The sequence below is a fragment of the Hemitrygon akajei genome, chromosome 5 (genome assembly GCF_048418815.1).
Source record: "Hemitrygon akajei chromosome 5, sHemAka1.3, whole genome shotgun sequence".
Lineage (NCBI taxonomy): Eukaryota > Metazoa > Chordata > Chondrichthyes > Myliobatiformes > Dasyatidae > Hemitrygon > Hemitrygon akajei.
This window is the reverse complement of record NC_133128.1, coordinates 65,409,120-65,432,610: the sequence shown is the minus strand read 5'-3', so window position 1 is coordinate 65,432,610 and position 23,491 is coordinate 65,409,120. Positions and strand designations below refer to the sequence as shown.

General features: G+C 40.4%; 1 protein-coding gene across 1 annotated transcript in view; it reads right to left on the bottom strand.

The window, feature by feature from the left end:
• Positions 1 to 20,767, bottom strand: part of LOC140727209 (uncharacterized) — a 40,878-nt gene extending 20,111 nt beyond the window's left edge. The window contains exons 1-2 of the mRNA XM_073044474.1: positions 19,892 to 20,767; positions 2,355 to 2,447 (exon numbers count right to left, since the gene is read on the bottom strand). Coding sequence (XP_072900575.1) covers positions 2,355 to 2,447; positions 19,892 to 20,767 — 969 coding nt within the window. The remainder of the gene's footprint in view (positions 1 to 2,354; positions 2,448 to 19,891) is intronic.
• Between the last annotated feature and the right edge of the window lie 2,724 nt (positions 20,768 to 23,491).

The following is a 23,491-nucleotide window of genomic DNA, read 5'->3' as shown; positions in this document are numbered from 1 at the left end:
GAAAGGAGGCATAGCTTCAACCATCAGTCTCCTGAACCAGCATGGATAACTTCACTCATCTCTACTCTAATCTCACTTCACAACTTTCAAGGACTTCACAGCTCATGTTCTATGTACAGTGGATTCCAGTTAATTGAGGCAGCCACTTATTTGGGACAACACTTGAACAAAAGTTAATTGAGAAAATAGCTGGGATTCCCTTTGTTGACTGGGACACTGCCACTTAATTGGGACAGCAGACTGTTGCCAGTTTCTAACTAGTGTTAGATCAGTATGATTGCGTAGCCATCGTGTTCAGAGCGAAGAGTTTTCAAATATTGTCAGTTGTATATGCTTGTGTTCAACAAGTAGTGATTTTTGTCATAATTTGTGTGTGAGAAACAGACAGTAAGGCAATTCAGAACTGTTATAATCACCAAGGTTTCAAACATTCAGGCTTGGAGATAGCAGAAACAGCTGAGAGTGTAAGTGAAATAATTTCACTACTTCAAATTAGGACCTACAAAACGTTTGAAGTGTCAACATTCATCTTTAATGTTACAATGAAAATGATGATTTGGAGGATCCAATCATTGATAACAATGTAGCTGTGTGTTAGTTGTACAACCAATTATTGGTGTTATTTTTGGAATAGTATTGATAAGGTTTCTGATTTGCACTCTTATTTCATTTAAATGCATAATTTGTTACTCGGTTAAACAATAGCTTGTCTTTTTTTTAATACCTTTTTAACCATCTCCTTGAAACCCAAATGTGCTTGTCCCAATTAACTGGAATCCATGGTATTATTTATTTACTCGTTTGTTTGTTTTTTGAACATCAGTTGCTTGCAAGACTTTTTTATTGATTGTATTGTAGTTTGAAAGCCTCCATGAAGATGATGACATGTACTTTGATAATAAATTTACTTTGAATTTTGAAAAAAGTAGCAACAACTGCAATTCAGAGTGATGGGAACTTAGGTGTGTCTGTTTGTCACTCTGACTTATGTGAAACTACATAGAAATACTATGTCAACTTATTTCATTGTGGAATTTGTCCAGAACTAAGTCATTCTTAACCCAATGACAGCACGTATGTTTCCCTATCCATTATAACAAACAGCAATCACCAGCTGCTCTAACCTATTAATGCTCAAACCAGAAGAGTCTGAATATTACAAATCACAAATCAACACGTTTAAATCTTTAAGAACTAGAAGATACTTTTTTCATTCTTCAACTTGTGTCCAGATCACCCAGAGTCTTATAAAAACTTCTCATTACTGTTAGCACTGGCATAGTTACAGATTACATATATCGTAGAGCTATGCTCTTTGAATTAGAGTCCAGCAATACAATGCACTACATACTTGGACTGCCAACACAGATGCCTTGTGCAGGAAGGCACAGAGTCGAATGTACTTCCTAAGAAGGTTGGCGTCATTCAATGTCTGTAGTGAGATGCTGAAGATGTTCTATAGGTCAGTTGTGGAGAGCGCCCTCTTCTTTGTGGTGGCGTGTTGGGGAGGAAGCATTAAGAAGAGGGACGCCTCACGTCTTAATAAGCTGGTAAGGAAGGCGGGCTCTGTCGTGGGCAAAGTACTGGACAGTTTAACATCGGTAGCTGAGCGAAGGGCGCTGAGTAGGCTACGGTCAATTATGGATAACTCTGAACATCCTCTACATAGCACCATCCAGAGACAGAGAAGCAGTTTCAGTGACAGGTTACTATCGATGCAATGCTCCTCAGACAGGATGAAGAGGTCAATACTCCCCAATGCCATTAGGCTTTACAATTCTACCGCCAGGACTTAAGAACTTTTTAAAAGCTATTATTAATGCTTTTTGAGATGGTGATTTAGATACATATCATATTTTTTTACTGAGTTAAGTATTGTATGTAATTAGTTTTGCTACAACAAGTGTATGGGACATTGGAAAAAAGTTGAATTTCCCCATGGGGATGAATAAAGTATCTATCTATCTATCTATCTATCTTGACATACTTCTGCACTACATACACATACAGCCAAACACCACCACCAAGGACACACAGAATACCATGATCCTTACCTTTTCACTTCAGCTGTTTTCAAACCACAACATTCTGAAATATCATTCCTTTCCATTTCTGCAGCACATTTGGTATTCCACAATTCACTTAATTTACAGTACACTCCACATTTTTGCTCTTTATTTCCTCATGACTATCTAATTTTAGGACTTGCATGAAGATCTGATCACATTTTAGGCCATATTTATGCAGAAATAGAGAAAGTTCTACAGGGCTCACAAACTTTCTAGCACTGCTGTATAGACTATCCCTAAAATTTTCTCCAGCAATGTTGTCCCTGCAACTGACGTGAGACTCACCTGTCTATAGTTCCCTGCATTTTCCTTTGTTCCTTTCTTAAGTAGAGGTATACCATTACCCACTCGCCAGTTCTCCAGGGGCCTCACCTGCGGCTAGAGAGAACATGAAGATACTGGTCAAGGCTGCAGCAATCTCATCTCTTGCCTCATTCAGTAATCTGTGTTAAAAACCATTAGGAGGCCCAACACTTCCTAATGTACTCATACACACAGCACTGATCTCCTGATCCTCCATATCCTTTTCCTTGATAAATACTGAAGCAAAGTACTGGTTACTTAGAAATCACTATAAATTACTAAAATAAATAAATTGTGCAAAAGACCAATAAAGAGATAGTGATCATGGATTGTTTAAAATTTTGATGCTAGAGGAAGATGATGTTCTTAAAATGGTGAGTGTGTTTCTTCAGGTTCCCACATCTTCTCCCCAATTGTAGTAATAGAATTGGGGCATGTCCTGGATGGTGAGATTCTTTAATGATGGATGCTGCCTTCGTGAGGCACCAGCTCTTGCGAAGATGATCTCACTGATAGCTGTGCCCATTTATAATCGGGCTGAGTCTAACAACTTCTGCAATCTCTTGTGATCCTTTGAGGTTCCATCCTGGCTGTATACATCCAGAGCAACACACAAAATGCTGGAGGAACTCAGCAGATCAGGCAACATCTCAGTAAAAGAATAAGCAGTCCTGAAGATGGGTCTTGCCCCAAAATGTCAACTAAGATGGAAGGGGGCACATGCTAGAATAAAAAAGTTTCGGGAGGAAAAGAGGCTAGCTGGAAAGTGATAGGTGAAGTCAGGTGGGTGGGAAAGGTCAAGGGCTGGAGAAGAAAGAATCCGTTAGGAGAAAGGAAAGAAGGGGACCCAGGGGGAGGTAATAGGCAAGTGAGAAGTAAAAGGTCAAGGTGGAAATGGGGGGGGGGGGGGGTGGTTGGTAGTTTGTTTACCAGAGGGAGAAATAAATATTCATGGCATCATGTTGCAGGATACCCAGATGGAACATAAGGTGTTGCTCCTCTACCATGAGGGTAGCCTAATCTTGGCCAAAGAGGCCCTGGGTCAACATGTTGGAACTGGAATGGGAATCACAATTAAAATGTTTGGCCACCGGGAAGTCCTGCTTGTGGCAGATAGTACAGGTATCGACAAAGCAGTCCTCCAATTTATAATGGTTCTTATTAATGTAGAAGAGGCTGCTTCGGAATACTGGACACAATAGGCAACCCCAGCAGATTTTCAGGTGAAATGTTGCTGCACCTGGAAAGACTGTTTGGGGCACTAAATAGATGTGAGGGAGGTGGTGTTGGGGCAGTAGCTATGGACAAGAGGGTCTCTATCACTATTAAGGTGGTGGGAAGATGGAGTGAGTGTGGATGTACGGGAAATAGAGGAGATGGGGTGAGGGCAGCATCAATAGTAGAGGGAAGAAAACCTTGTTCTTTAAAGGAGGAGGATGTCTTTGGCGACCTGGAACAGAAAGCAACATCCTGGGAACAGATGCGGTGGAGGCGAACAAACTGAAAATAGGATTACATCTAGTCAGAATGCTCTCCATAATACAGCTGTAGAAATTTATAAGATTCTTTGGTGACACACAAAATCTCATCAATCCCCTAATGAAGAGCTGCTGCCATGCTTTCTTCATGATTGCATCAATATGTTGAGCGCAGGATAGATCCTTGGAGATGCATATGCCCAGGAAGCTGCTCACCCTTTCCACCACGATAAGGACTGGTTCATGTTCCCCTGACTTCTTTCTGAAATCCACAATCAATCCCTTGGACTTGCTGATGTTGAGTGCAAGGTTATTGGTCAGTACCACTCAACCAACTGATCTCACTCCTGTACACCACCTTGTTGTCTGATATTCTGCCAATAACAGTAGGGTCATTGGCAAATTTATAGATGGTGTTTGAGCCATAACCACTCAGTAATGTACAGGGAGAGTATAGCAGTAGCATGTATCCTTGAGGTGTACTTCTGTTCATTAAGCATCCATGATGCAATACGCCTTTCAGCAAAACAGATCTTCACTTAGTCTGACATCATTATTTTGTGTTTCTAAAATGCCACAGTTATATATCACATTAGCACATTTTCAAGATTATGGAAAGATAAACATTTTGCTAAGTTTCCCAAATAATATTACTCCAAATGCATATCTCTCAATCAGGCTGCAGTAAGAATTATCCAGAGAATCTTGGAAAGATTTGTTGAGACAGAACATCACAAAAGAATGGCATTTAATCCACTTCACCCCAAGGGTGTCAAAGAAGCTACATCAACACTGTTCTTATTCAACTCCTTTCCATTTTCTTCTCACATGCTCCAAAACAACTTCTGTGTGACATCATGTTTTGACAACCTGTCCAAGCAACCATTCACTACCAGCTAAAAACAGTTGACCTGACACGATCAAAGCCCCCACTTTTGAATACCAACAATTGCAGACTGATGTTCGACTGTCAAAGCTACATTTTATCAGAAGTTTCTTTATAAGCAGTGTTCTCTCTGAACCAGCATTTTATTGCATCTTTTTATGTACTCAGCATCTTTTCAAGTATTAAACAATTCATCTCACTATATATAAAAATCAGAGAACATGACAACAAAGAAACTATCCCTTCAGCCTATCTAGTCCATGCAAAACTATTATTCTACCTAGTCATATTGACCTGCGCCCGGACCACAGCCCACCATACTCCTTCCATTCATTTATCTATCCAAATTTCTCTTAAATGTTAAAATCAAACCTGCACCCACCACTTCTACTATACACTAATTATTGATAGATAATTAGTGCTGTGACTTTACTGTTTTTAATCTGGAAGACTTCCAGAAATACCCAAAATCATTTCCAAGAGAAAAGCAAATAATATATTTTAAAACTAACCATGTTTCCCTTTCTTCTATCAAGGTTTTCACATTTCTTGTTTCATTCCTTATAACTAATACTAGAGTATATAGTTTTGTATTTAATCCACTAACCGTCTGACCAAGCATTTCAGCAACAACTTTTCGTCCTCTATCAGTCACATTTACTGATACTTTATTTTATGTGACTCTTTACAAGTGTCTACCCTGTTCAGAATTATTTAGAAACTCAGTATCCATTTATTTAAGATCCTTGATGTAACCCAAATCTATAAAGCATTTTCCACCTTCCTAACAAATAGATTCCAATAAGAGCTGTTCCAAAATTTGTTTGCATTTTTGTTCAATCCAAAATCATTGCAGTCACAACTCTGAAGGCCAATTTTGAGGCAACATCTGAAAACCAGCAGTCTGTACACAAGGAAGATTCACTTGTCGGTCCTCTGATACTACAATTAGGCTAACATGAGGAAAATTGCAAACCACTTCATTACAAAGAATCCAAATAGTAAAATGTTGCAGAGAGTACATCTTTTCAGAGCTCAACAGGATCATTTCTCTTTCCTACCTGACTTTCAAAGTTTGAGCATTTTTTTCTTTTAAATTCTGATTTCAATGGTTTGCTCAATTGCAAATGTCAAATGAAATTAATTGAATGATACTTATAAAATTCACTTTGAAACAAAACTGCTTACATTTGAACATATTGCAACCTCACCATTAGTGATCACTCCAAATTTAAATATCAAATGAACTGAAATGCATATTGTTCCTCCAAATTTAGTATGAGAAGCCATGCAAACAATGTTAATGCCATAATTCAACATAGAAACAGACACTTCAGCCCACTGAATACATCTCATTATTCAAAATTACCAACACTTAAACCTTCTACATCATGCATATCTAACACTCCACCAAATATTTTATAATGTGTGCAGCCCGAATGCAACAGTGCATTCACAATTCCAGACATCCTGGTACATCCGTATGCTTGGCTGCCGAATTGGTACAGGGGTAGGAGTTCTGATTTCTGGATCATTAGGATCTGTTCTGGGGAAGGTGTGACCTGCACAAAAGGATGGGTTACACCTGAACTCAAGGGGGACTAATATCCTTGTGGTCAGATTTGATAGAGCTGTTGGGAAGGTTTAAACTGATTTGCCAGGGGTATGGGAGCTGGAGTGATCAGGCTGAGAATAAGGATGTGGCAGTTGGTAGAAAAGTTGATACAGTGTGTAGTGAGACAGGAAGGATAGACAGATGACAAGGTAGAATTGTAGTCAGTGGAATGAGAAGTGTAATGTGGGCAAAATCGAAAATGGTGATGAAAACAGGACTGAAGGTGTTATATTTGAGTGCATGCAGCGATATAGAATAAGATAGATGATCAGTTAGACATTAGTAAGTACAATCATGTGTGCATCACTGAGTCATAGCTGAAAGGAGATTAACATCCAAGGATACACATTATATAAAAAGGATAGGCCAGTAGGCCAAGGGGATGGGGTGGCTCTGTTGGTAAAAAAATGAAATCAGATCCTTAGAAGGAGGTGACATAGGATATAGAACCCTTCTGGGTAAAGGGAAGAAACTGAAAGGGTAAAAAGACCCTGAGGGAGTTGTATGCAGGCTTCCTAACTCTAGCCAGGATGTACAAATTATAACTGGAGATAGAAAAGAAATGTAACATGATAGAGTAACAGAAAGTACCTTTTCCCTGGTGTTGAAATGTCTAATGCCAGAGGGTATGTATTTAAAGTCAGAGGGGGTAATTTCAAAGAAGTAAGGGGCAATTTTTTTTAAAAAAAACAGAGTGGTGGGTGCCTGGAATGTGCTGCTTGGAGTGGTGTTAGAGGCAGATACATTAGACTTTTAAGAGACATTTGGACAGGCACACAAATGTGAGGAATATGAAAGGATATGGACGTTGTGTAGGCAGAGGAGATTAGTTAGGCTGGCCATTTAATTACTAATTTAATTGGATCGGCACAACCTTGTGAGCTGAAGTACCTGTGCTATACGGTTCTATGTTCTATATACAGTGGAATAAAGGGAATTTCAGAGTCACGAAAGTGGAGCTGGCCAAAGTTGATTGGAAGGGGACATGAGGAGGGATGACAGCAGAACAGCAATGGCTGGAGTTTCTTGAAGCAATTCAGAAAGTGCAAGATAGATACATCCCAAAGAAATATTATTCTAAAGGGAGGATGAGGAAGCAGTGGCTGACAAGGAAAATTTAAAAAAAGCATAAAACAAAAGAAATGAAGGTGAGAATGGATAATTGACCATTGGAAAATGATGCTGGAGAGGTAGTAATAGAGAACAAAAATACAATGGACAAAGGTCTGAAGATTGTTAAGTCACCTGGATCAGATGGATGACACACTAGGTTTCTGAAAAAGGTAGCTGAAGAGATTGTGGAGGCATTAGTAATGATCTTTCAAGAATCACTAGATTCTGAAATGGTTCTAGGGGATTGGAAACTTGAAAATTTCACTCTGTTCTTTAAGGAAAGAAGGAGGCAAAAGAAAGGAAATTGTAGGCCAGTTAGCCTGACTGCAGTGGTTGGGAAGATATTGAAGACCATTATTGAGGTTTTATGGTTCTTGGAGGCACTTAATTAAAATAGGCCACAGTCAGCATGACTTCCTTAAGGGGAAATCTTGCCTGACAAATCTATATAAATTCTTTGAGGAAATAACAGGCAGGATAGACAAAGAAGAATCAGTGAATGTTGTTCACTTGGATTTTCAGAAAGCCTTTACCAAAGTGCCATTCATGAGTCTGCTAAACAAGATGGTATTACAAGGAAAATGTGAACATAGATAGAAGATTGGCTGACTGGCAGGAGGTAAAGAGCAAGAAAAAAGTTGGACTTTTCTGGTTGGCTGTCACAGACTGAGGGGGTTGGAGTTGAGACCAATTCTTTTTACGGTATATACCAATAATTTGGATGATGGAATTGATAGATTTGTGCCTAAGTGTGTGGATGATATTAAGATTGGTGAAGGGGCAGGTAGTATTGAGGAAGCAGGAAGTCTGCAGAAGGACTTAGACAGATTAGAAGGCTGAACAAAGAAGTGGCAGATGGAATACAGTGTAGGGAAATGTATGTACAGGTTGGTACAAATGGCATTGATACAAGGGATGAGGCCTTGCAGAATGAATATAGACAGCTGGGCAAGATATTAAAGATATTAAAATACACGGCCTTGAGAGCACAAGGACTTAGGAGAATGGGCAAGATTGTGGCAAATGGAATACCATGTTGTAAAATGCATGGTCATACACTTCAGAAGAAGAATGGAGAGAAAATCCAAACACCTGAGAAGCAAAGGGTCTTTGTGCAGAACACCTTAAAGGTTAACTTGCAGGTTGAGTTGGTGGTGAGGAAAACAAATGCAATGTGGAGGCCAAGTCGATGGGTGTATTTAAGGCAGAGATTGATGGGCTCTTGATTGGCCACAGCATCAAAGCTTACGGGGAGAAGGCCGAGGACTGGGGCTGAGGGGAAAAAAAAGCCCTTCAAGAGTGCAGTAGCAAATATCAAAGAGCAGCATGTTTCTGTTGGGGTGATGAGTATACTTGGTAAGTTTAGGGAACCACAGCTGATGAGAGAGATTGACAGTCTTGTCAAGAAAAAGAAACAAGCATACATTGTGTTTAGGAGGTTGGGACTGAGCGATTCCCTTGATGACTAGAAAAAGATTAAGAATATTCTTGAGGGAAATCAGAAGGGCAAAGGGAAGGTATGAGATGCATCTGACAGGTAAGGTTAAGGAACATCCCAAGAGATTCCACAGCTAGAATAGGAATAAAAAGTTGGCAATAGCAAGAGTAGGTTCCCTTGGAGACCAGTAGGGCTGTCTGTGTCTGGAGTTGCAGGAGATGGGTGGGAATTTTAACAAATATTTCTTCTCTTCAGTAAACACTGAGAAATCAGAGCTGCTCAGGTGATAAGCAGAGATGTAGTGGAACAAAAGGACTTTAGAAGTACAAATGCCGCTGTTCCCTGTAAGATGCGTGGGTGCACGGCCGCACAGTGACTGCAATGCTCCCATGCACGTAGCTTTCATTGTTTCACAGCTGGAATTTTATTTTATATAATGTTTTATTAAAGTGCCACACAGTTTTCAGGCCGTGTATAAAAAAAATCCTTCTCAGAGTAATGATTGGTCCATGCAGCTGTGTAAAAAAGTAAGAGGAAACGTGTCGAGTGATGAAAATGGCATGAAAAGGGGGCCTTCGTCAGCCAAGACAGTGAGTTTAGGAGTAGGGACATGAAGTTACAGCTGTTTCAGTCATTGGTGAGTCTGTACATGGAGAACAGTGTACAGTTGTGGTTGCTCTGTTATACAGAGATGCAGGTTCAACTAGAAAGAGTGCAGAAAAGATTTGAGGAGAGGGCATGAGTTATTGTGACAGGTTAATCAGACTAGGTATTTAATCCTTTGTACATCATGAGAGACATTGATCATGTGGATAGTCAGAGGCTTTTTCCCAGGGCTGAAATGGCTAGCACTAGAGCGCATAGCTTTAAGGTGCTTGGAAGTAGGTACAGAGGGGATGTCAGGGCTATGATTTTTTTTTATGAACGCAGAGAGTGGGCTGCCAACGGTGGTGGAGGCAGAAACAATAGGGGCTTTTAAGAGGCTCCAGGATTCGTACATGGAGCTTAGAAAAATAGAGGGCTATGGGTAAGCCTATGTAGTTCTAAGGTAAGGACATGTTTGGCACAGCTTTGTGGGCCGAAGGGCCTGTATTGTGCTGTAGGTTTTCTATGTTTCTATAGGAGAATGAGAGGCACAGATAAGTGGATGGTAGCAGGCTTCCCCCCCAGAGTAGGACAGTCCAAATCTAGAGGGCATAGATTTTGGGTGAGAGGAGAAAGATTTAAGAGACGGGCGGGGCAAATTTTATACGCAGAGGGTGGTAAAGTATATGGATGAGCTGCCAGAGGAAGTGTCCGAAGCAAGTATTATAGCTTAAGAGGCCTTTGTTCCATAAATCAATCAATCAAGTGTCTTAATATAGGAGATTCTTTTTTTTCCCGTATCCATTTGGATTCCCATTTATATATAAAATCTTCCGGTATGTTTTCTCCTATCTTATCTAATTCTATTCTAATCCATGCCAGTTTTTCTTCATCAAAAAAAGACGCAATAAATAAGGTAAATATGGACAATGAGATAAAGAAATCTTTATTAGCAAAAAGAACTTTAATTCAAAATAGGCTTATTCCTTTTACAATGGATAATAAACTTTTACATAATTGGTTCCAAAAGGGGATTAAATATAAAGGTGATTGTTTTGAAGGAGGTATATTGATGTCGTTATAAATATAAAATATCAAACAACACTCTTTTCTGTTATTTTCAATTAAAGGCTTATTTACGAGAAAAGCTGGGTCAAACAATGTTGATGCCAAAACCTAGTGAAATAGAAATATTAATTCAAAAAGGAAAAATTAAAAAATTTACATCCTGTACGTACAATTTGATTCAAAAACAGACAATTAAATCAGGAATTCATAAATCAAGACAAAAATGGGGATCTGATTTGAATATTAAAATTGATGGAAAAAGCTGGTCAAGATTATGTTCTGATAGTATGATAAATACAATAAATGTTCGACTTAGATTAGTACAATATAATTTTTACTTCAATTATATATAACACCACAGAAAATAAATAGATTAAATTCAAATATGTCTGACCAATGTTTTCGATGTAATCAAGAAATTGGTCCTTTTTTACATTCTACTTGGTCTTGTTTTAAAATTCAATCATTTTGGATAAATCTAAGACTTTTATTGGAACAAATTACTGGAGTACAACTCCCACATAGTCCAATATTATTTTTATTAGGAGACATTGAAGGGACAATACCGAAACTTAAATTGAATAAGTATCAGAAAAAAATTATAAAAATTGCATTGGCAGTAGCCAAAAAAGTTATCACAGTTACTTGGAAATCTGATTTATATTTAACTATGGATCGTTGGAATAATGGAATATATAGTTGTATTCCACTTGAAAAAATTACATACAATCTAAGAAATGAATATGATATATTTTTGAAAATTTGGCTCCCATACCTACAAAAGATAGGATTAAATACATAGGTCCTTTGAAGATAAAATTATAAAGTAATTGGGGAAAGTAAAAATAAAAATTAAAATTATTTTGAACTCCATGGAGCATGTGGGGATCCTCCGATATCCAGGCAATCTTTCTCTTCTTTCTTTCTTTAGACAAGGGTTAAGGGGGGGGTGTTAAGGGGGGGAGGGAGGGTTAATATTATTTTTTCTCTCTCTTACTATTTTATCATTACATTTATTCTTTGTAATTTTCTAAAAATTTAATAAATAAATAAAATAAAGAGGCCTTTGAACAGGTCCGGGCTTAGGGGATATAGGCCGAACGCAGGAAAATGGGACTAGACGGGTGGGCACCGAGGTCGGCAAGGTCTGGTTGAGCTGTTGAGTCTGTGTCGGTACTGTGATGCTCCAAGCCACTCTAGTAGCCAGTCAGACTTACCCAGTACAAACCAGCCGCAGAGTTTAGCCGTCAATGCGAACAACTTAAAGTGAACGATAAGGAGCAGAGGCTATGTCAATTAGAATTTTCAGGTGAAACCAGAAAGGAGTCGAGCCTCTGAAATATGTACATAATTCAAAAAAAAATGTCTAGTGATTAGAATGCACATTTAAAAAGTACTTTGAGAATAAACAATTCGTCACGCATCGTCGTTGTTCCATTTACACCTCAGACAACAAAAGGGGTCATTTCGGGAGAACATTTTGTAAACATTTTGTAAATTCTAATCTTTTATCAAATGGGTTAGTTCCTTTGATTTATTGAAAACGTTTCAGACTAACGGAGGCGTGTTCCTATTCCCTCCCACTCACGCCTCTTCCATTTCCGCTGAACCAAGCCTGCCTCTCGCTTTCAGTGTAAGGAAACACTTTCACCGTCTCTCCATCACCAACACGGCAGAATCAAGCTCCTCACGCCCATTTAAAACCAAATCGTCACGAGATCTCTTTGTAATGTAAGCCGAACGGGTCCTACCCCTGCAGCCCTCGTATTTCACAGCCCGATTCACACTCACACTCTTTATGCACCCCTACCTTTTATTTCCGCATTGCCTGTTCTGGAACAGAACACGTCCAGGTCTCATTTCTCTGCATCTCCTGTAACTACAGCTTACCTGCTTTGCACCGTGTTTGCCTGCCATTCAGACACTTTGTAAGTATCAGTTCGATGTGAAAATGCCCGGAAATATCTGATGCTTTTGCAGACTACGTTACGACATAACGATGCGCCTCGCCCCCTATCAGCTTCATCTTTCCCAATCTAACAATGATTCCATTCTAAACAAAGAGGCGCTCTAGGTAAAGCCACGCAGCTTCTTTTACTGAAACACCACGCACAATGCAATTCCACGATAAATCTAAACAGTCCTCGTTGCAACACGGGCCATTTGCGTTTATGATCAAGACTCACGCACATCGTTTACCTTCATGTTAATTCGCCTGAAGAGTAGTGAAGCAGAGAGAAGGTAACATTATCCCTCTTCTCATACTGATTTGGTCCAGGGCTGTGGTAATGATCTATTAATATTAATGCAACATTCAGCTTCTTCACAGTAACAGTGAGACTATCGTCTAGCAACAAGCTCATTTCCGTCTATTTCATTGTCGGGGGCCACTGAGGGGCGCATGATTTGAGCTACAGTTCATCTGTTAACATATGAAATGCTGGAGGAACTCAGCATGTCAGGCAACATCTATGGAAATAAGTTAACAGTCGCTGTTCCGGGTCGAGACCCTTCATCAGAACTGAACAGGAAGAAGAAAGACGTCAGAGTAAAAAAAATGGGGGGGGGCGGGGTGAAGGAGGACAAGCTAAAGGTGACAGGTGATGGTAGGTGGGTGGGAAAGGTGAAGGGCTGCCTTTGTTGAGAAAAGGAAGACGTCAGGGAATCGCGAACAATGCTCACTCTTCATGAGCTGGCCACAATTCCTTCTCTTCCTCAGCACTCATTTTAACAACCAACGGGGAAAATTAACAGGTACACCGCACCCCGGTAAGAAAATACTCCCCACTTGTAACGATCCCACTCAGTTCCTTCTGATACTAGCTTAGAACAATTTAATTTGAAACCCGAAATGTTTAAAATCTGAAACCTGGCATGATCTTAACAAGCAAACACGAGGAAATCTGCAGATGCTGGAAATTCAAACAACAACACACACAAAATGCTGGTGGAACACAGCAGGCCAGGCAGCATCTATAGGGAGAAGCACTGTCGACGTTTCGGGCCCAGACACCAGCATTTTGTGTGTGTTGTTATGATCTTAACAACTGCATGCAGAAAGAACTTATCTGCTTCTAAAGCAAACTTCCAGTGTTATTCCAATCATAAGCAGTCATTGCTTTACATAAACAGTGAATGCCAGGTCCCCACAGTGACCTGCTGAAAGGTTCAAAGCTTCATTTATTATCAAAGTATACAACTCTGAAATTCTTCTTCAGATAGCCACGAAGAGAGAAAACAACAGCAACACGGTCATCAATCCCCAAATCCCCCCTCACCATCCAAAAAAAAAAGCAGGAACATCAACCTCCAAATCCCCCACCCCTGCACAAAAAAAAACGAGACAGATCCGGTAAAAACACAGAATATACAAAACTGAAAAACGTTCTATTATCCAAGTCCACATCCGTGTTCATGTCCAAACGACAGCAAACCTCTAACATTTCTCCTTGCCTTGTGCCTCCCGGAATCATCATGGAGACAGCAAAGCACTGGATCACCCAAACGATCTCCAATCTCCACTGGCTCCGACAGTTCAGGAAACACATTCAAGACAAAAGACACAAAAGAAGTGAAATAAATACTTTCACGGTCTATCCAGAAGACGTCAACCGATCGTGGGAGCATTGTACGGAGGCACCAACTAGACTGCAGAGAAAGGTTCAACCCCACAAACAAATTCCAAATTCGGTTTCAGACTTAAGGGATGCAAAACAGTATCATCAAACCAAAAGAAAATCAACATTACGACATAGTCACGAATATCCATATGCCCGCTTTCCTTACTACTGAATAGGTCAACAACACAAGATTATAAAGCGTAGCAGTAGAATTCGGCCATTCCAGTCTGCTCTGCTGTTACATCATGGTTGATTTCATTTCCCTCTCAAACTCATTCTCCTGTCTTCATTGCATTAATCCCTTCACTTTGATGACAGTATTGCATTGTGGAGTATTAAGGCCAGCCCTGTACACATCACGTCTTCCCTTGAACGGCAACTCAACTTTCCTTACTGTACCATAGCCACATTGACATGTTTTGCAATCCACCTCCAGTATTTTTTGATAGGTCATAATTTTAAAGAGATAATTGGCATTGCCCAGGTGCACATGTTTGAATGGCCTGTGTGTTTGGAGTGGGGAGTTGGGCTCAGAAGGAAGATATGTGGATAGACAGTTATACCAGAGCTGGAGAGGTTCAGTAGCAATCTGCAGACCAAACCAGAATACTGTTTCACAGAATGAACAGGATGTACAGACTAAACACACTTTGAGGTTGTCATGTCTGAGAAAGGGTGAGAATCTATATAGTTCTGTAGTATACTCAGAATATGTAAAGAACTTAGAAACAACTTAATCAAATAAGTAAATTACCACTATTTATGCATAACTAGATGGAAGCTAGGCACTGCAAAATTAACATTACCATAGACTAGAACCAGACTAGCATAAGATGAGGGATAATTTTTCAATACTGCTTTCTCTCTGCTTCACTAGGTAATACATACAAGTAATACTTTATCACTGACAATCAAAGCAGATGCCCCTCAAGGATGTGTGCTTAGGCCACTGCATTTCTCATGACTGTGTGGTCGGGGACAGCTCGAATGCTGTCTACAAATGCACAGATGTACTGCTGTAGTTGCCAGAATCTCAGATGGTGACAAGATGGCGTTTAGAAGCAAAATAGTTCAGTTGCTGAGTGGTGTTGTAACAATAACCTTGCAATTAATGTCAGCAAGACAAAGGAATTGAGTGTGAATTTCAGGAAAGGGAACTCGGGCTCAGACCCCTGAACTAGGCAAGGACTAGCTACAGGACTGGACATGGCTTGGGTTCTTCGAGGCTTGGCTACGGGACTAGGCGAGGCTTGGGTTCTTCGAGGCTTGGCTACGGGACTAGGCGAGGCTTGGGTTCTTCGGTAAAACTTGACAGCAATGCAGGCAAGGCTTCAGGAGGAAGGTGAAGGGAACAGTCCAGCAGATGAAGCTGAACCCAGGAGCTATTTCTGTAGCCATCCCAAAATGAGAATCAGGTGCCTCAATTAGAGCACCCAACAGAACAAGGGAAAACTGGAAAACCTGGAATAGGGGACAATGGACCGGACCATGAACCGGAATGCGGACTTCACGGACTGGACCATGACACTCAGAGGATCTATCCAGGGCCCAACCTACTGATGTAATCACATAGAAGTACGCCAATGACTATACTTCATTATGAGATTGTGGAGAACTGGTAAGTCACCAAAGTATCTAGCTAATTTCTACAGATGGCCATGGAGGACGTTCTGACTGGTTGTATCACAACCTAGTATGGGGGTTCCAATGCCTCAAGGACTGAAAGAAGCTGCCGTGGATTGTAGACTCAAGCAGCTCAATTGTGGACAGAAGCCTCCCCATCATCAAGTACATCTTCACAACCTGGTGTCTCAAGAAGGCCGTCATTTAGGACCCTCACCATCCAGGAGAAACCCTGTTTTCATCACTACCATCAGGGGGGAGGCACAGAGGCCTGAAGACCTACAATCAACATTTTAGGAACAGCTTCTTCCCCTCTGCCATCAGATTTCTGAATGGTTCATGAAGCCATGAACACTATCCTGCTCTCCTTCTTTTGCACTATTCATTTTTTATTGCAATTTCTAGAAATGTTTAATGTCTGGCACTGTACTGATGCCACAAAACAACAAAGTTCACAATATACAGTATGTCAGAGATAATAAACCTGATTCTGATAGTCTGCCAGGTCAGATGCAAGATCTTAGACACCAAATACATAGACAGTAAAAAGAAGCAAACCCTTAAACATATCCTACCAACATCTCGATCATCAGCGGCAGGCTGGTGCTATGATTACTGGAAACATGTCTGAAAATAGAAATCCTCAAACAGAAAAGGACCATCAGCCCCGTCAGATCCTTGAATGAACTGTTGAGTGATCAATTCTACACTCCCCAGTACCTGGTTGGTTATTTACCAAAGGATGCCACAGAACAGATAGCAAACAGAAGAGGCAATATCATGGTCAATAATTCAGTTACAGTTGGGAAAAACAGCAATAAAATGTATCAGATTTAGACTGTCCTATCTTCTTGGAGAAGGGACAGCAGGAGAAGACACTTTGGAAATTGTAATTAAGTTCTCAGAAAACCCTGCAACAACACAAGAACACATTAAAGCAGAGATGCCAGGACATGAAGCAAAAGAGAAGATCCCTCAAATCTGGGACTCAAAGCAAAATGAGGCAAAACACCAAGTGGCTTCATGGGTAGTGCCCTGTGCAAGGTCTAAGTGTCATCCTTGCAATTAAACCTTTCAATTAAGCCAAGTATATCTTTCACCAGCTGTCAGTCATGTGACTAATTCAAATGGGAATTATGGTACCACAATCACAGCATCTGCTGGTAAGTGGAGCTGTGCTTGTACCTAACATTAGTAATGTTTTTACAAAGGTTGACAATAAATACCCAGGAGATTCAGGCAGGTTGTAATGAAGTTGGTTAATATACATGAAGCTATATGTTACATCAGCTGGTATTAAGCCAATGCAAGAGGAAGTGCAAAGTGTGGGTACTCTTGCCATCATTTTTATAAAAGTTCAGAAAACAAGGAGCAGAAAGAGAAATAAGACCAATAAGTTGAAGAAAAACACAGCAGATGACACAGCATCGGTGGAAAAGAAAAGAGACCAAGTGTTTCAGGACAAAAATCCTTTGTCACGGCATGGTGACAATGAATACCTTTATGGGCACACAACTCCAGATCATGGGAGTTCTGTGTTCATAAAAGTGTGTTCCCTCTTGAGATGGGAAGATGAGAGAGATGTACAGACATATTGAAAATACCAAACACAATACATGGTATTGGCTGTTACAAAAGAACACTCAAATATCTAAGCAATTAATTCAAACATATCAGGCTTTATTTTTCATGACAAGCCCACCATGTTAAACACAATCATTGTATTCATTCTAATGGTGTTCAGCAATAGACACAAAGACCTCTTCAGAAAACTTACTAGCTCACATAGCCACTCTGCCACATTCTTCACAACGGTAATTCAGTGTATATACCCTTTCTACACCGTGATAATTGTTAATAAAATGCCAGTAATTCTCTAGACTATGGTGCAAACAAATGAACTGATTCAATTTGATTCACCCATTTTATTGCATTCTTAGAACATAGAACAGTGCAGCACAGGACAGCTGTTCAGCCCACAATGTTGTGCTGACTGATATAAACCTACGCCTCAATCAGCCTTTCCCTCCATAACCCTCTACTTCTCTTACATCCATGAGTCTCTGAAAAGTCCCTATTGTTTCAGCCTCTACCACCACCCTTGGCAGTATTTTCCAGGCACCCACCCTCAAAACTTTGCTCCACTCACCTGAAAAGGATATTCTCTAGTACTGGCCATTACCAACCCTGGGGAAAAAAGGCACTGGCTGGCCCACTCTATCAAATCGCCTATCATCTTCTTTCGCTCCAAAGAGAAAAGCCCTAGCTCACTTAACCTTCCTTCATAAGACATGTTCTTCTGCTTTTTTATATTCTTTTTCTTTATCTCTGCAATCAAATTTTCATTCCTTTTCTTAATTTCTTTCTGTAACAGATCTGACTAACTTCAATCAAAATTCAAAATGAAAATAGAAAATGCTGGAACTACTCAGCAGGTCAGGCACACCTGTCATTACAGAAAAAGAGTAATCTCAAAGACCTTATGCAAACAATGAATTCCCTCCTTGGTGCTCCCTCATTCTGAGGATGTTATAAATTAAAAGTGCAGGTTGTTAGTTCTATCATCAAACATATTCCCACCTATGTTGTCACTTCTTTAACAACTCGCAGAAGGGTAAAGAAAAATGTCAAGTATTGACATACTGTGAAAATGTCCTGTTCCACCATGGTTTGACCAATGAAAATTACATAAGTAGCCCATCACCAGTGCTATTTTTGCCTTTCAAAACCAAGTTAAATACAACCAATTATTTTAATTCTAATAACTTGAATCCACAACTGTCTAATTCTGCAAAATATTACTATTTATCAGTTGAAGTGTAGCCAATACATCAAGTTTCAATGTGTATCTCTCAATCAATTCTACAGTTCTCAAATATATACTGATAGCTTGAACAACTTCTACTGACTTTCAATTTTTTGTTAAATGGTTAAAATAATATTTGTGACCTGCACATTCCAGTTTTAAAATATATTGTATTGTTCTTAAATCTCAAAACTAAAACCAGAGTAAAATTCACCAGAGGAAAAGAAGATGTCAGAATTTTTGTGGGACTAAATTCACGCCTTACCCTTATGAATATGAGGCTAAGCACAGCTCCAATGTCATATTTAAGTTTGCTGTCAACACCGCTGTTGGAAGCCAAATCAAATGTGGCTATGAATCATCATACAGGAGGGAGATTGAAAATCTGACTCAACAATTCCACAACAACTTTTTACTCAACGCCACCAAGACCAAGGAGCTGAGTAGTGACTTTAGAAGGAGAAAACCAGAGGCCCATGAGCCAGTCCTCATTGGAGGATCAGAGGTGGAGAGTGTCAGCAACTTTAAATTTCTGTGTTATTATTTTGGAGCACCTGTCCTGGGCCCAGCACTTAAGTGCAATTGCGAGGAAAGTACAGTAGTGCCCCAACTTCCTTAGGAGTTTGCAAGGATTTGGCATGACAAAACTTTAACAAACTTCTGTAGCTGTGCAGTGGAGAGTATATTGACTGGCTGCATCACAGCCTAGTATGGAAACACCAATGCCCTTGAAAGGAAAATCCTACAAAAAGTAGTGGATACGGCCTAGCCCATCATGAGTAAAGACTTCCCAACCATTGAGCATATCTACATGAAACACTGTCACAGGAAAGCAGCATCCATCATCAGGGATTTTCACCACACAGGACAGGCTCTATTCTCACTGTTGCCATCAGGAAGAAGATACAGGAGCCTCAGGACTTACACCACCAGGTTCAGGAATAGTTACAATCCTTGAACCAAAAGGGATTATTTTATTCAATTTCTCTTGCCTCATCATTGAAATGTTCCCACAACCAATGGACAAACTTCAAGGACCCTTTATCTCATATTCCCAACATTTATTGCTTATTTATTAATTATTATTATTATTAGTTTCATTTTGTACTGGCACAGTTTGTTGTCTTTTGCACACTGGTTAAGCACCCAAGTTGATGTGATCTTTCAAATATTCTGTTATGGTTATTATTCTTTAGGTTTATTATGCCCACAAGAAGATTAATCTCAGGGTTGTATATGGTGACATATATGTACACTGATAATAAATTTACTTTGAACTTTACTTACATCAGGTAGACTGGTCATATCAAGTTTCAGACTATGCTCCCAAGTTTCAGAATGCCTGGGATCCACACAATGACTTGCTTGCTCCAGTCCTATATCTCTGTCTTCCATAAGTGAATAGGCAGATAATGATGATGTACTGGAGCACGTTATGGAAGAGGAACTGGATTCCCTGTTCTGAAGTTTTGTGATCACTGACTGCTTGACATTTTCAGTGGAGGCTATGGCCTGCAGTTGACATCCCTCTTTGTGCTTGTCTGTGTCAGAATGCTCTGACGGTGGTTCCCCAGTGTTGTGATCGAGGCAAGATATTTGCCCACTTATGGCGTTAGAATCCTGTTCCTTCTCTATAGTCATGGACTCTACAGCATGACCACAAGAGGACTTGCCTTCAAGCTCATCGCCTATAACGGATTCCACAATGTCTACATCAATTTGTTTATCTGTGCATTCCACATCACTTTGTTTGTGTATATTAGGCATACTCGATGAATGGCTTTTCACTCCCTGAGGACTGTCAGCAAATGAGGATTTCTCCTGAAATGAATGAAGGTAGTGCAACAAAGACATATTTTCCACTGTTTCCATTTTCTTTAATGATTTCTCCACAATCTCTGTGCAACATCGAGATCTCTGTCTAGAACCAATTTGAGGGAATGCTTGTTTTTTGCTGATATTTGGTGTTCCAGGCTCATCATCACTATAACAGGACTCTGCTCTGTTACAACTTTGCGACTTTCTATTTTGACATTTCAAGCTCTTCCCTTGGTTGTCATTGCCAGTCCTGGGTAGCAGTGCTGATTTGGTTGAAGTAATATTTGTGAATGCAGAAGAGTCTTCAGGAATCTGTTGACTTGCAGATTTCTGGGCTGCTGCCATGTTCAGTTGAGAAAGTCACCAAACCACGTGTTAATTCTTCTAAAAAGAAAGAGAGATGTACACGGTCAAAGAAACAACGTCTTTCTAATGCCAACTCGTTTCCTTTCCACTTCCGGGAAGTATGTGTAATAAAAAAGGAAAGTTCTTTGCATTCTAGACATTAATCTCCTGTCAGCAACATTTTATTTCGAACCCACTCTCCCAGAATTTCTCCACGACACAAGTGCCTTTCTACACATTAGATGGTTCACCTAAAAACTGCAGAGTTCTCTACTGCCAGTCCCATGAATGAACTGAATCCAAAATTACGATAACCAACCCGGTCAGACCCAAGACTTGCAATGTTTCATCACCACCAAATGATGAATCAGAGCCTCCGCAAACAAAAGAAAATCTGCAGATGCTGGAAATCCGAGCAACACACACAAAATGCTGGAGGAACTCAGCAGGCCAGGCAGCATCTATGGAAAAAAGTACAGTCAATGTTTCAGGCAAAGACATTTCCACAGCACTGAAAGAGAAAAAAAAAAATCAGGGTCTCCAAACTTGCTCCAATTCAAAACTAAAACTGTGTTTCTGCATAACACAATCTGAAGGGGTAATAACATGGTTTTCGTATTCCATCAGCATGTTCTCTGGTCTTTTATGTGTCAATTAACTACAGTGTAGGAACATTTGGGCTGTTTTGTAGTTCAGCGAGACCATCATACAGGCTGTGGGGAACACTGCAAGTAAGTCACTTCCATGCCACCATGAAGATTTTCCAGCTTTAGAACGACTGTACGAGTCAGACAGCACAGAAACAATCCATTCAGCACACCATATCTACATAGACTATCAATTGTCCTTCTGCATTAATCCCATCTACCTGTACCTGCTCCCTATCAGTCAATGCCTCAGCAGTTCAAGAGCTGGTGTGGATACTTCTCAAAAATATTTGAGTCTCTACCTCCATCCCACATTCAGACTCTGCACTTAAAGTTTCAGACACCCTCTAGATGAACAAGTTCCTTCTCAGATCCCCTCGAAAACTCTCACCCCTCCTTCTCAATCTTTGCCCTCTGGCCTTAAACTTCTTACCTCTGGGGAAATTTTTCAAACTATCTACCCTATCTATACTCTTCATAATTCTTTACACCTCCAGCAGAGTCCACGTCCACCTCAATCTCTTCCACTCCAAAGCTGGCAAATACAAATGACAAGAAAAATGTCAGCCTCATCTCACATCTCCAGAATCTCTAACCATTCCGATAATATGCCACTCTTCGGTTTTCCTGCAGAAAGACAGACAATTTCACATTTACTCAATGCACTCCATTTCACTGAACTTTGACAGCCAATTTAAACAATGTAGATTCCATCGCAGGTTCCTTTCTTCCCCCTTCAAAACTTACTTTTCAATCTAACTCTGCGTCATAGGAAAAGTTAACATCTGTCTCTTTCCTTCTTTCAGCCAAATCATTCATATGAATTGCAAAGAGTTGCGCCACTGGAACTCCTTCCGCTGGGGCCTGCATGCTGCATCTTGCTAAAAAGAAATAAACCAATTGAAACAATATGATCATAAGATACAGGAGCAGAATTAGACCATTCAGCCCATCTGTTCACTCCACCATTCCATCATGGCTGATTTATTATCCTCTCAACCCCATTCTCTTGCCTTATCCTCATAACCTTTGATGCCTTTACTAATCAAAAACCTATTAAGTTGATGCACCATCAATAACTCTCTGAGACGTGAGGCGAGATATCGGCTTTTATTGACTGGAAGAAAGAACAAGCAGCAATTGACCACCATACTACATCCTGGAGACTGAGGGCAGGACTCAGGCCTCAATCGCCTTTATACCGGGGTCTGTGGGAAGAGCCACGGTCAGTGGGAGGAGCCACAGGAGCAGTCAGCAGGGGGGCACGTCCAGACATGTATATGTAGTTTACCACATAAGTCGAGTCACTTTTTATTGTCATTTCGACCATAACTGTTGGTACAGTACACAGTAAAAACGAGACATTTTTCAAGACAATGGTGCTACATGAAACAGTACAAAAACTACACTGAACTACATAAAAACAACACAGAAAAGAAAGCTACACTGGACTACAGACCTACCCAGGACTGCATAAAGTGCACAAAACAGTGCAGGCATTACAATAAATAATAAACAAGGCAATAGGCACAATAGAGGGCAGTAAGTTGGTGTCAGTCCAGGCTCTGCGTATTGAGGGGTCTGATGGCTTGGGGGAAGAAACTATTACATAGTCTGGTCATGAGAGCCCGAATGCTTCGGTGCCTTTTCCCAGATGGCAGGAGGGAGAAGAGTTTGTATGAGGGGTGCGTGGGGTTCTTCATAACGCTGTTTGCTTTGTGGATGCAGTGTGTAGTGTAAGTGTCCATGATGGCAGGAAGAGAGACCCCGATGATCTTCTCAGCTGACCTCACTATCCGCTGCAGGGTCTTGTGATCCGAGGTGGTGCAATTTCCGAACCAGGCAGTGATGCAGCTGCTCAGGATGCTCTCAATACAACCCCTGTAGAATGTGATGAGGATGGGGCGTGGGAGATGGACTTTCCTCAGCCTTCGCAGAAAGTAGAGATGCTGCTGGGCTTTCTTTGCTATGGAGCTGGTGTTGAGGGACCAGGTGAGATTCTCCGCCAGGTGAACACCAAGAAATTTGGTGCTCTTAATGATCTCTACCGAGGAGCCATCGAGGTTCAGCGGGGAGT